Here is a 13,225-nt window from a genome sequence, read left to right as displayed (position 1 = left end):
GGGATGACCCCAGCTTGATAAGAGTTCCCCAGGGTCTTCACTCAAAAACCCATACAACAGGAGAACGTGGGCGGTTCAGTGGGTTAAGCGTCTGCCTTCGGCTCAGGTTGTGATCTCAGAGTCCTGGATCGAGTCCCACATTGGGCTCCCTGCTCAGTGGGGAGTCTGTTTTTCCCCTCTCCCTCTGTGCTCTCTCTCTCTCAAATAGATAAATAAAATCTTAAAAAGAAAAAAAAAAACATACAACTAAGCGGTTAGCCTGGGGACTAATGGGAGAGGCTCACCAATGGTTTACCTCTCCTTTCACGAGAAAGGTTTTGTCACCAGTGAGAAAAGATTTTGGGGGCACCTTCTACAAAGCAGGTGCAGTGCTAGATGCCATGAGTATGACAGACCCAAATCAGACAGCATTATTTTCTCTCCTCAGGAAACTGAGGTGAGACAGAGAAGTTGTGAAAACACAGCAATGCACTGATTACACAGCAGCTGCACGTGATACCAAAACAGGACATAAGACGGTATATGGGCCTTTGTCCTCCTGTCGTTATCTCAACCTGGGCTCTTGTAGTATTTCCAAACATCCAGCCCAGGAATCCTACCACACCTGCTCAAGGCCATTCCTGGCCTTCTCCAGGAACTCCTTCTCAACTGTCTTCTTTGAAGCCCCAAGGCAAGATGTAGCTTTCTTGCAGCATTTACCACACTTGGGCTACTGTTAGTGGTATCTGCACGTGCACTGCCAAAAAAAAAAACCCTTTTGTCACTCTCTTTGCCTAATGAACTCCTACTCCTCAAAATCCCCAAAACTACTTGCCTGGAGGATAGCTTTGGGGATTTTGAGGCCATAACTGAGCTCCGTGGTTAAGACTGCAGTAATCAATTAGTGATGTCTGCCACAGGGCAGGGTTTGGGGAGGTGGTGCAAATGCAGTGTAACGTGTGGATGTAAATGAAAAGTGACAAGAGCACAGAGAAGGCAGATCATCTGACCAGCCAGAGAAGTCTATACAGCAAGAGTGGGAATTAGGAGATCCATCTTCAAGGATGAGTAGGGTAACAGTGGGTAAAACAATGAGCAAAAGCATTAGGGCAGCAAACTACAACATACTCCAGGAAAGCAAACACTACACAAGCTCGACCAGAATACCTGTTCAAATAGAGGGCTTACAAGGAGGAGCAGGGGGGGGAGGCTAACCACTGGAGACCGCCCCAAGTAAAGGATAGGATAAAATGGCGCCAAGAGACAGGCAAGGGATGGAGTGAGAAGGTGGAAAATAGGCTTTATGTAGTCACTGTACAAAACTGAGTCTACAAGAATCATTTGAACTATGCTTTAGGTGTATCAAGGTCTGTTAGGAAGGAAGGAGACTTGCTTAATGGTTAAGAACCTCAGTTTTGGAGTCAGACAGTCCTGGGTACAAATCCCAGCTTTGACTGGGACCTCAGCCACGGGACTTAAGCCTTTTATGTTTCCTTCTCCTTATCTGCACCGAAGGGCAAACTTCCTACCTCACTGTACTCAGGGTCAAATGGGAAATAAACGTGCATAAAACTCACAGTAAGCCCTCAACAAATGTTAGCAAATCGTAGGCTTGGTGAACCACGAGAGAAATAACTTTCAAAGTAGAAAATGTGTCTTCCTCACTGTCCCATAATCTGGGGAGTCTTGTATGAAACCTGTTAAGTGGTTAATGGAATCAGAAGACAATGAAGAATATGAAATGCCCAGAGAAACTGAGCAAAATCAGTTTATCATCCAGAAGCAGGAAGAGGCTTGGAGATGAGGCTTTCTGTGGTTAGGTATTTCTGATGGCGATGCATTTTTTGTTATTGTTGACTTAATTCTTTACTGAATTATAAGTAACCAGATAACTCTCGGGCAACAGAACAGTGGTAGAAAGATAATTTGATTATATTATCTCACTTGAGCTCTGTTCCCGAAGGGTTTCCTTCTTAGTTGAGTAAGTAAATGTAGCTTTAAAAACCCAAGGGCACTGAACCCAAGTAATTGTCTCAGGGCAGTTATAAGAATAAACACACAGCGTGGACCCTCTCTGGTCATTTCTGAATGGAAGTTCCAGCCCCAAAGGCCACCCCTTTGCATCAACATGTAGACCTCACAGAGTCACATGATACTCATGTCAGGAGCCTTCCTGGACACATGAAGATATGCTGTGACAGTTGTCCAATCTGTGGACACAGTTAGGGACCCCGAGACCAAGAAGGGCCTGGGTAACAAAGACCTCAGGCCGCACGTGAGGAACCGGTGGGAGGGTCTATCTCCTCAGTGCTGGCTCTGGGTCTCGTGCTGGAGAATGAGGCACAGCGTCCTCCTCGTCCTGGCTGAGCGGGGACTGCTGCCCAGAACTCACACAACCAGGGCCGGGGCCGGGGCCAGGGAAGTAACAGCCCAGAATACACAGCTTGAAGCGTCTGTGGGCTGGGACAAGGTCCTCCCACCCCGGAAAGTGCAGGCGTATTTGCTGGAAAGGAAATATTCTACTTCTGGTAATGGAACAGGCAGTTGGCAGATATTTTTCGAACGCAGGGTAGTAACATTTCTGGCAACGAGTGAGCCACTGAACACTTTCTTTCCATCAACAGAGGTGTTACTGTGGAGTGTACTAATTACAACAGAGCGCACTTTGTTGAAGTTTGGGCTGTTTCCTCAGCAAGTATAATGAATTAGCTCCTTCTAAATCTATCCACTGAGCCAAACTATAGCTCCAAAGTGAATTATTGGCTTAAAAGTCACTGTCTCCAATATTCTCTGCCATTAGATGCATGTTTAACATTCTAAATAGGAAAGGCCACTGAAAACACTTGCTACCTTAAGCACTGCTGCAGGGGTGTTTGATGTCATCGAAAATGAATTCATTTTCTCCAGTCCTCACAGCATACGTGACTCCCGATCTCCAGCACCAACTCTGGGGAGATCTGCAGCTCTTCAGGCGAACAGGGCTTCCCTGGCACCAGGCCAGGGTGTCGCTGACTCCCCACAGGACAGTTTCTTGGAGGCTCAGCTCTGTTACAGGTAATCACAATTTCTCACAAGTAATTAATGTGGAAAGCTTTCTCTCTTAACAAGCAAGCGCTCACACGAGCAGGCATATGCTCTCCAACAGCGAATTCCTCATCCCAGGTTTGTACCCCTTGTCTGATCTAGCCAGCGTTTTAGCCATGTCAGCTCTACCATATCCTGATCTGGCACACAGTAATTTTCTACATCAAGTGTCTTCATTTGAAGTTTCCCTTATTGCTTATGCTTGCTGCTCAAATTTTTGACAGGTGGATAACTTTGATTCTACAGGATTTGGGTTTTTTTTCTTTGCACTAAAAAAGATTATGCCTCACATTAAGCAACATCTAACAAGATATTGAATATCTATGAACAATCTTGTCTCTCTCTTTTTAAAAAGATTTATTTTAGAGAGAGAGAGAGTGAGTGCGTGCACCAACAAGTGGGGAGAGGGAGAGAGAATCTCAAGCAGACTCTGCTGAGTGTGAAGCCCAACGCAGGTCCTATGTGGGGCTCGATCCCAGGACTCTGAGATCATGACCTGAGCAGAAATCGAGAGTCAGATGCTTAACTAACTGCGCCACCCAGGTGCCCCTAATCCTCTCTTTTCTATTAAACTGAAAGACAGGCACAGACACATACGTCTCCTTTTGCCCTTCTCTGTACTTTAGCAATTTACCTTCAAAGTCCTCCCAATAGAAGGCATTAAGAATGTGTATACAACATAAGGTATGGAGCAGAGTCCAACACCTGTGATAATTTTTTGAAAGATTCATTTTACAATTTTCTGTTCATATAGCTTTGTGTGGGGTTTTGGCTTGATAGACTTGAGGTATATATACCACACAGAGGACAACCAAAAATCAGAATCTCTTTAGTGAGTCCGCAAGTCTGCTTGGTTCTGATTTGGTTTCAAAAATGAAAGCATCAGGCATGGACATTCAAAGCCCAAAATTCTTTTCCTAATTCTTTAATACATGGAATTTGGGCCAAGCCAGTTAAAGGACCTCTTCTCTAAAGTACTTAATTAAGCAGATACATGCAAGATATGTATACATATGCATACATACACAGGAACAACATAAGTTTATTAGACCTCATATTCCTGAACGCTGCCCTGGTAATAGTTCCATATACAAATTATATTATTTATTTACTTATTTTTACAATTTACATTATTAAACTCAAGTCACAGAGGTTTACAAGTGACTCAACATCAAGATCATCTCATCCTCCCATAATGACTTTTATCACTTGCTTACTGTCCTATGGAAGAGCTTCTAGAGATAAACTGAGGAACGATGATGATACAATCACTGAGCGAAAGGATTAAAGCTAGAAGGAACCGCAGAGATTTTCTAACCCAGGGTCAACAAGTATGGAGGACACATGCCCATACTCTCTGCTCCTAAGCCCTTGGCAGACATCAGTAATCAATTCCAGAACTTCTGTTTCCAATTCTTTCTCAACAAACATATTCCACCAGACAGTCCACTATCTATAAAGGGGAGGTGGCACGTGAATGAAATCCTTTCTTTTCCAGCTTACCCAAATTCCTTTTCTTTCTGATAAGAAAACAAAGGCCCAGACAGTTTAAATATCAGATACACTCTCTTAAAGAGCTCTGAAGAGTCAGTCCCATTACTTTAAGGTCTCATTTCATTTTCCAGGATTTGCTAGGAGTAATAGGGTGCTTTGGCCCTCAAGGGGTCTGTAATCTAGTTCTGAGGAAGAAAAGATGGCCGTGCTTGATATATATATGTAGACTAATTGTTAATCTGGGTTACCATTGCAGATTGGAGAATGCTGAAGTAGGCAGAAGAGAATTTATGGAGGAAATGGAGTTCAAGCCAAGGTTAGGGCTCATTTATTCACTCAATAAGCAAGGACAATGTCCTACTCTCTGGGTCATAAATGTCTCATCAACAAATCAACAAATGTATTGAGCCCACCATGCGTTGTGACAGATGCTGTGGGTTCAGGGAGGCTCATGGATTGGTGGGGGAGGCAAAAAAAAAAAAAAAGAATATGTTCTAACTGCAGAGGAATGCATACAAGTAGATATTGCTTCTGCACAGTGGGAGCGCACAATAGTTCTTTTCCAAGTCTGTGCCACTTCTAGGACGCTCTCTCCTGTTAGAGATGGCTACTTCCTTCCCCTAGAGGACCAAATCTGGCCATACCCTATAGTTCAACCTGCTGAGCACCTCGAGTTAACTGTCACTTCTTTTCCACTTCCATTGCGGCTGTGCAGCTGAGGCCCCTAGCTCTCCCTGTCTGCCTACCTGCAAGACCGCCCTCCCAGGATCCATTCGCCACATGCACCTGCTTCAGTGATCTTTTCCAAGCACAGCTCTGACTGTGTCCTTGCCAACCTAACCCTCAGACCTTGTCCGAACTCGTCAGCATGGCATTCCAGGCCCTCCGAGAGCTGCCTCTGCCTCTTTAGCAGCCTTGCTCATTTTGTTTTTCCATATCCCTCAAGCATACCCTCCGCCGCAGTCATGCCAAGCCCCTCTGTTAGAAGGTAGGAAAGGCAGACTTTGAAGGTGGAGGGAAGAGCTGGGCAGCCTCATGAACAGAGGCATAAGGGTGGGTCTGAGCCCAGAGTGGAGGCCAGCCTGGCCGATGAGTCTGCCAAGTCTCACTGGAGCAGGATTCCTCCAAAGGCCCACACGGGGATTCGCAGAGTCCTGGAGGCATGTTTCTGCCCCTTTCCAGTCTCAGGGGAGAAAAGAACAGTACAGACCAAAGGACACCACCCCAGTACGGCACTGTGATTCCTAGGAGGGTCGGTGAGGACCAAGTATGACAGGGAGCTGGGGAGTAAGACAGAGAGAAGCCGCTCAAAGGAGAGGAAGGAAAGGAACAGGGGGACCAGTTTTCATCTGAGTGACCGTGACACTGAGTCTCAGTTCCTGCATCCCTAGGTGGGCATTTTTATTTATATATATACATATATATGTATATATATGCATGTATATAAAATTATATAATTATATATATATATAGATATAGGCAACACCTACTACATAGCTGCAAAACATTTTCATTGCCTTTTTTCTTAAGCATTTCCTAATACTTCACTAGGCATGATGCAAATGAGATTAGAGTTTAAGAAGTCAGATGCATCGCAGGTTACGCGCACCACAGCCTCCTCAACCTGGCTTTGCTTCCTCCCCCTGCCTCCGCCAGTCCGTGGTCAAAACAGCCGCCAGGGGAGCTGATTAAAATACAACCAGACCACGCTGCTCTACTCAGAACCTTACAGTGGTTTCCCATCTCCCAGTAAAAGTCAAAAGTCCTTAGAGGAGCCCACGCTCTTCCACTGCTCTGTCCCCTCCTGGCCTCCTGCCTCCACCCACTCCCTCCCTGCACCCCTTGTTCTTTCTCAAACAAGCCAGGATGCTCCCTAGATATCTGTGCACCTGTTCCTCCACCTCTTTCTAGTCTTCATTCAGTGGTCACCTTCTCAGCAGGACCGTCCCTATTGTCCTTATTTAAAAAAGTGCAAGCCCCTCCCAGCCCCCCTCCCTGCTCTGTGTTACTCTTGAGCACCCTCACCATCGGACACACTCTGTATTGCAGCCTACCCATTTATTCTGTTTACGGTTTACCTCTCGGCACTTGAACGAGAGTTTCATGAGGAAAGGGGTTTTGATTTGTTCACTGCTGTGTGCCCAGGCTCCACAACAGTCTCTACGGAATGAACAAATGATTTAAGTGTTGGTCGCTGCAGGTATATTCCAAGACTGAGCTGATTAGAGGCCCATCAGTACCAGGCATGGGAGTCACCAGACCAAATGAGCTTTATCAGTAATGATATACATTCTGGAATGTTGTCACACGCAAGGCTTTGCGCAGGTGAGCTGCACCCTGAGCCGGCTGCAGCCAGCCCCTGTCATCAGAGGCTTCACAGACACAGAGAAACAGAGGAAGCAAGCATATACCACGACTCTATGGAGCACTGCCAAATATATGCTGGGAGAGCCTCCAGGGTAGGAGACATGAAGCTGGGGCAAGGGTATTACTGATTACGTGAAAGAATTGTTCTTCATGTCAAACAGCGGAATCGGAATCTATAAAGGATTGCTTTCTTAGCGCGCTGAAGAAAATTATTCAGAATGAATAAGCTTATAACATCTACTTCCTTTCCTGAAAATCTGCAAGGTGGAAATCAGGTTTTTCAAATGCCTGAAATAAAGCAGGTCCTGGACAGAAAGCTCCAGCTCTATGTTGTGAATGGGGTGAGGGTTCCACGAATAATTACCAACACGATCCACACAGTCCCCGGCATGATTTTTCAACTCCACAACGGTGTGAAAGCGATACGTGTGCATAGAAACCGGACTTCAAGTTTTTGAATTTTGATCTTTTTCTGGGCCAGCGAGATGGGGTACAATCCTCTCTTGTGACGCTGGGCATGGCAGCCACGTGACTGCGAGGGTAAACAACCAACACACTCGCAACCATTCCGCACTCCACAACCACCGTTCTTCACTTTCTCTACAGTGTTCAGCAAATTACGTGAGATATTCAACATTTCTTTAAAAAATAGGCTTTGTGTGAGAGGATTTTGCCCAACCGTAAGCTAATGTAAATGCTCCGAGCACATTTAAGGCAGACTAGGCTAAGCCATGGTGTTCAGCAGGTCAGGTGTATTAAATGTATTTTTTGAATTAGGATATTTGATATTTTCAACTTACTATGGGCTTATTGGGACATAACCCCATCCTAAGTTGAGGAAGATCTGTACGTGAAATGATCATTAGTGGGTCACTTGAATCGGAATGCTGTGACACAGAATTTTTACACACAGTGATTCTGTTGGACAGAATTCTCAGTTGGAGCACAAAAATTCTACTCTTAGAATTTCTGCCTGTTAAACGAATTGAGAAGCAGGCTATGGGGCACAAAACAAAATGGTTAATCCTTCCCGTATCTTCGTTGTAAAAAAAATGCTTTTTAACTGCATTTCCCCTCACATCCTAGGTCTTGAAAAAATCAGAGGCTTCAAGCTGGCTCATAAAAACCTTTGCCCCTCATTTCAAAAATCAAAATATTTCAAAGTGTCAGGGCTGCTGAATTAGAGCCAGGACCAAACATTTTGATGGCTATAATCAGAAGATGACATTCTGTCAGGGTAGTTAATAAATTTCTTCTTCTTAAAAAAGGTCCAGAAAGGAGGCTGCACGAGAGAGCTTGTGATTTCTTGTATCAATTAAGACTTTTAAAATAAACTCTCTATCAGTTTAGATATGGACTCAGCCTCACTGTTGTAAGTTAGCTGGAATTTCATTCTGGTTCAACAATTGAGCTCGTGCAGACAACACAGAGGTATGCTTTCCACTCACACACAGTGCTCTGGAGAAAGAAAAGAAAAAAGGAAGACCTCGGGAGGTGCCTGTGATGGGCACACTGGGGATGGCTCAGGCTTCACACTTTTTGGACCAGGAGCGGAAACCCTTAGGATAGCCCTGTGTTGCTCCTGGAGGAGCAAATGTCCAGAAAGACTTCAGTGGGGGCACTTGACATTTTTATATGGTGGTTTCTCTTTCTTGAGAAGAGTGTCTGAATCAAGCTCCTGTGCTTCACCCAGATTAAAAACTGTTGGAAAGTGCCCTGCTGCCAAAGGCCAGATCTGCAAAATGGGCATGTAATTCCTCTTGACCCTGAAGCTGTATTTTTCAACAGGTTCCAAAGGCCAGGGAACAACTGCTCAAAATCCTTTCCAAACCAGCCTCCAGTGAATGGGTACATTGAAGTGTGGTATGCAACACTTGGTTAATAGGTGAGTATCTTTGGAGAATTCTAAGGCCAAAAAGGCAGCATTATTTCACTTTCACCAGGAACTGGGAGGGAAATGTTGGCCCTGAGTTACCCAGTAACCATCCTTAAGAAGGGCCTAACAATTAACTCTGGACTTTTACCACTAGGGAAAACAAACAAGGCCATCTCATCTGTTTGGACGCAGGGAAATCAATTCACTCTCTCTGTGGCATATTATTTAAATGTAGCGGGGGCAGGATAAACCTTCCCTAAAGACCCCTAAGCCACTTGGCCCTTGGGGGAAATAGAGTTAAGCAGATAAGAAAGACTTGCTTCTCTACTTTTCTCCTTTCCTCCCACAAACGGCCTCTGTAAAAGCAATTCCAAGATGTTATTTCTTTACTAGAAGCCTGACTTTATTTTGCACAGGTTCTGGAGGAGCAAATCTGACTCTGAGGATTCCGTTAACTTCCATAGGTTTTTGTGGGGTAGGGCATCAAGTGTGGGAGTAGGCAATGCCAAATATTCTGAGAGTCAGAAGCATCCCTGGAGAAGGCGCATGAGGTCCGGAGGCTGCCACCCCACCCCTTTTCAGCAAACCCAGATCGTGTTTCCAAAGCAAGGTGGGGACTTCAAAGGAATCTCACCTGCTGGGTAGCCCCACCTGTGTGAGCTCATAGAGGAAAGGAGAGAGACTCCAGCCCCAAAGGGGTGCATCCCAGAGCCTAACTTTTAAGACAGGCAAATTGGCAGAAATTCATAATCTAAATAGGAACAACTCCATACCTCTGAGCAATGGCTCAGACATCTGCTTAGTACAGTAATCTGTCAGGAATGAATCATTTAAATACACCCTTGTTTAAAAACACGCAAATAGGACTTAAATATTATTTTCAGAAAAACAATGTGGAGAGCAATGTAGCTCAAGGAGGCTATTTTGGCAGATTACCGGGGTGGGAAAGGAAAAAACGTGAGTTCTCTTAGCTCTCTCTTCCCCCAGTGACCTCCTGGAGGCCAAAACTGCACAGCCCTGAGTTTGGGCAAGAATTTGGCCCAGGGTGAGTGGCAACACCCTCTATCTCCCTTCCCTGGGGGGGGGGGGGGGCGCCATCCCTGAGGCTAAGGTGCCTCTTCCAGTCCGACCGAGGACCGTAATCCGCACTCGATCCCTGTCCCGGCAGCACGGTTCCGGAAAAAATGGGGGGAGCACATAGGACTGAAAACCTAATAATAAACCATGTTTGCCTCCCAACGGGAAGGACCTAGAGCTTCCCTTTCCCCTTCCAAGCCCCTCTGATCATTTTGGGTAAAGCAGGAGCCCGCAGCTCGTGGAGCACCCAAATGGGAGTCCCCGAGGAGCTTTGTTCTTCGCATGCAGACATCGGCACCCTCGCGGAGAAGCCCCCGCCTGGCTCCGAGGCCGACGGGGGCGCCGAGGTGCACCCGCGGCGCCTCGCCCACCCTCGCACCCGCCGGCCCCGCACGCGGCCTGGGAGCCGGGAGCGCGTGAGGGCGCGCGCGTCGCCCACCCGCCACGCCGCTCACCTAGCACCACCGCGGCCACGGTGGACAGTAGCAGCCAGTTGTTCTTCAGGAAGCGCCTGCAGTCGCATCCCTTCCTCGCCGGCTTCCCCATGGCGGGCGCCGGGGCCGGGAGCCGCCGCCGCCGCGGCCGCTGCTATTGTGCGCGGAGCTCGGCAGTGCGCGCGGGGACCGGTGGAGGCTCCGCGGCGCAGTGGGGGCGGGAGGCGGGCGCGCGGGGGAGAGGGTGCGCGCCGGTTGCTGCGGCCGCCGCTGTCGCTGTCACCGCCGCCGCCGCCACCTGAGACCGCGCGTCGCGCCTGCAGCCCGGGCAACCTCGCCGGCGGTGCGCGCTCGGCGCGCGCGGCTCCTCCTGCCGCCGCCGCGCTCTGCGGCGCCCGGGCCAACCAGCAAGGAAGGAGGGAGGGGCGGACGGCCGCGCGGGGGGGTGGGGGCGTGCGCCGTGCGCGCGGGGTGCCGGGGAGCCCGCAGCCCCGAGCCCGTCCAGCCTTCACCTGGAGTCTCTGCTTTTTTTTTTTTTTTTTTCCGCCCCCCTGTCCTGCCAGCCCAGCTTTTCGGATTTAGGTTTTCCTCGCCTAGCCCAGGTGGGCGGAGCCACTATGGCTTGGACCTCTCCCTGCACACCCCCTCCCCTCCGCTTTCTGCACGCCAGCCCCTGGGCAGCGCGAAGCCCTTGCCAGTGGGGAGGGGTGAGGGAAACAGCTCTGTCGTGGGTGCCCTTTGCTGCCCGCAGTAGCCTCGGCTTTGCCAGCCGTCTAGAAAGCTTGAAGCCCCTAGCGGGAGGGGAAGAGAAAGTGCTGAGGTGGGGGGAGCAGAACAGGACTTTGTGAGCTCTCACCTCTAATCCCCCCCACCCCCGCCCGTATTATTAACTCTTCTCTCGAAGTAGCAGGAGGTGAGGCACCAATAGGATGGTCTGTGGACACAGGGCTTGCAATGGGCCCTCTTAGAAACTTGACTGGCTCTGTGGCCGCCAAAGGCCCCTGAACTGGGAGACTTGGCAGAGTAATGAGGTCTGAGCGCCCGGCCGAGCAGTGCTGGGTGAGGGTGGGAGGGCCCATCCCTAAGGCCAAATGCACTGGAAAGGCAAACAGGGGAGTTGGAGAAATCAGGTAAGTGGTGCCAAATATATTCCGCGAGGCTAAGTGACTTTTCGAGTTCACTTCCATTCTTCGACCCCATTATTTCACCGTCACTTAGACAAACTCTTTCCTTTCCTTTCCCACATCACCACCTCCGCAGCTCTAGGCGGGCTTTATGTCAGCTTTCCTAACATTAGGTAAGCTCTGCACCTCTTTTTGCTATTGTGGAGGCTACTGTGTGAATGGGGAGGGTGGGGGAGCTCCGCAACTGGATTATCTGATGACTAAAACCCCACAGTTAGAGCTTCATTCCTTTGGCTGAAATTTTGATGCAAGCCTTCTTAAGAGATTATAATTCAGCTTTATGAATCACGTACACTTTAGTATGAATGACTTTGTCAGCTCCTTTCCAGAAACTAAATTTTGAGAGAAGGAAGGATAGAGGGGTATCAAGGTCACTCTGTGCCTGAGCGGGATCTGAGGAAATGTCAGGAGGGAAACTATCAAGAAAGAGGAGATAGAGATAGCCATCCCACACACACACACAAAAAGCTGGAAATACTCAGGTGTCCAACATAAAAGGAATGGCAAATATATTATGAAACTGTCACGCAGTAGTTCATTATGCAGCTTATAGAAAGGAAGTTTATAAAATTTTTAATTGCACGAGATAGCATATGTTATGATATTATGGGGGGGAAAGGAAGATTAAATTGTGTATACAGTTTGGTCACAACTATGTAAAGCAAACAGAAAACAAAATCATATACTTAGAAAAAAAAGTCTAGGAGGAAATACACCAAATTTTTAACCACGATTGTCTTTGGGTGATATAATAGCATGTTCGAATCTTTCTGCTTTCTTTCTGTATTTTCTCAACTGTTTCCCGTAAGCATACTCATGCCCATTACAGTTGTGGGTAGGGCTGTATTTTAGAGAGAAACAGGCCCTAAAGAGAGAAAAAAGTGGAAGAACTAAGGAGAACTTTGTACATCACAACTTTTTGGGGGTATAATAGAATAACTACACCTGGGTTTTGTGGGTAGGATATTTAGGTTTAAATCCCAGTACCACCCCTTACCGGCTGGGTAACTTTGGGCAAGTTACTTAAGTGTTTTTGTGTGTGTGTCTCAGTTTCTACATCTGTAAAATGGAGGCATTAATACTGTTTATCTCACAGGGATGTTGTAAGAGTTGAATACAGTGTTTTTAAAAGACAGTGCCTGGTACATAGCAAGCACTCTCGCTAGTTTTACTTGGAGTTAACATGAGCAGGCACCTTTTAGTCCCTCTCTCCTGTGGTGGCCTGCCTGTCAGGAACGTACCCTGAACTACTCAGACCCACAGGAACCCTTGCATATTTATCAAGAGTAATTACCCTTTAAAGTTGCCATTATCTAAATCTACCGCATTTTCACACCTAACGCTCATAGAGTGCGTACTTGCTTTATGCTTATTTAAATCATGCAATTTTAAAATAGTGCAATATAAAAAGATGAATAAAGCCACCATGTATACACTAATTTTGAAATAATAAAAATCTCCTAAATTATATAAGAGTCAAGAATCTCAAAAGTTCAAAGCAGGCGGGCCAAGGGAATGATAAACTGCATTTAGGCTATTGCTCTATGGCAGTTCCACTTTAGCTGGCAATAAAAAATAATTAATAAGCAGACATAATGCACTTGCCATGTGCCAGGCAGCTTTCTAACCACTTTGCACACATTACCTCCTTTGATCCTCCCAACGACTGAATGCGTAGGGACTGTTGTTATACCTCATGGGACTCTTGGAAGAATCAGGTGAGCTACTGT

At 47.1% G+C, this 13,225-nt stretch overlaps 1 protein-coding gene across 1 annotated transcript in view; it reads right to left on the bottom strand.

Moving 5' to 3' along the window:
• Positions 1–10,673, bottom strand: part of SLC1A1 (solute carrier family 1 member 1) — a 72,417-nt gene extending 61,744 nt beyond the window's left edge. The window contains exon 1 of the mRNA XM_027616540.2: positions 10,333–10,673. Within this exon, the coding sequence (XP_027472341.1) occupies positions 10,333–10,423 (91 nt within the window). The 5' untranslated portion in view covers positions 10,424–10,673. The remainder of the gene's footprint in view (positions 1–10,332) is intronic.
• Positions 10,674–13,225: the final 2,552 nt, after the last annotated feature.

This window comes from Zalophus californianus, chromosome 13 (genome assembly GCF_009762305.2).
Source record: "Zalophus californianus isolate mZalCal1 chromosome 13, mZalCal1.pri.v2, whole genome shotgun sequence".
NCBI lineage: Eukaryota > Metazoa > Chordata > Mammalia > Carnivora > Otariidae > Zalophus > Zalophus californianus.
The sequence above is the reverse complement of the archived record's forward strand: the minus strand, read 5'-3'. Positions and strand labels throughout refer to the sequence as shown.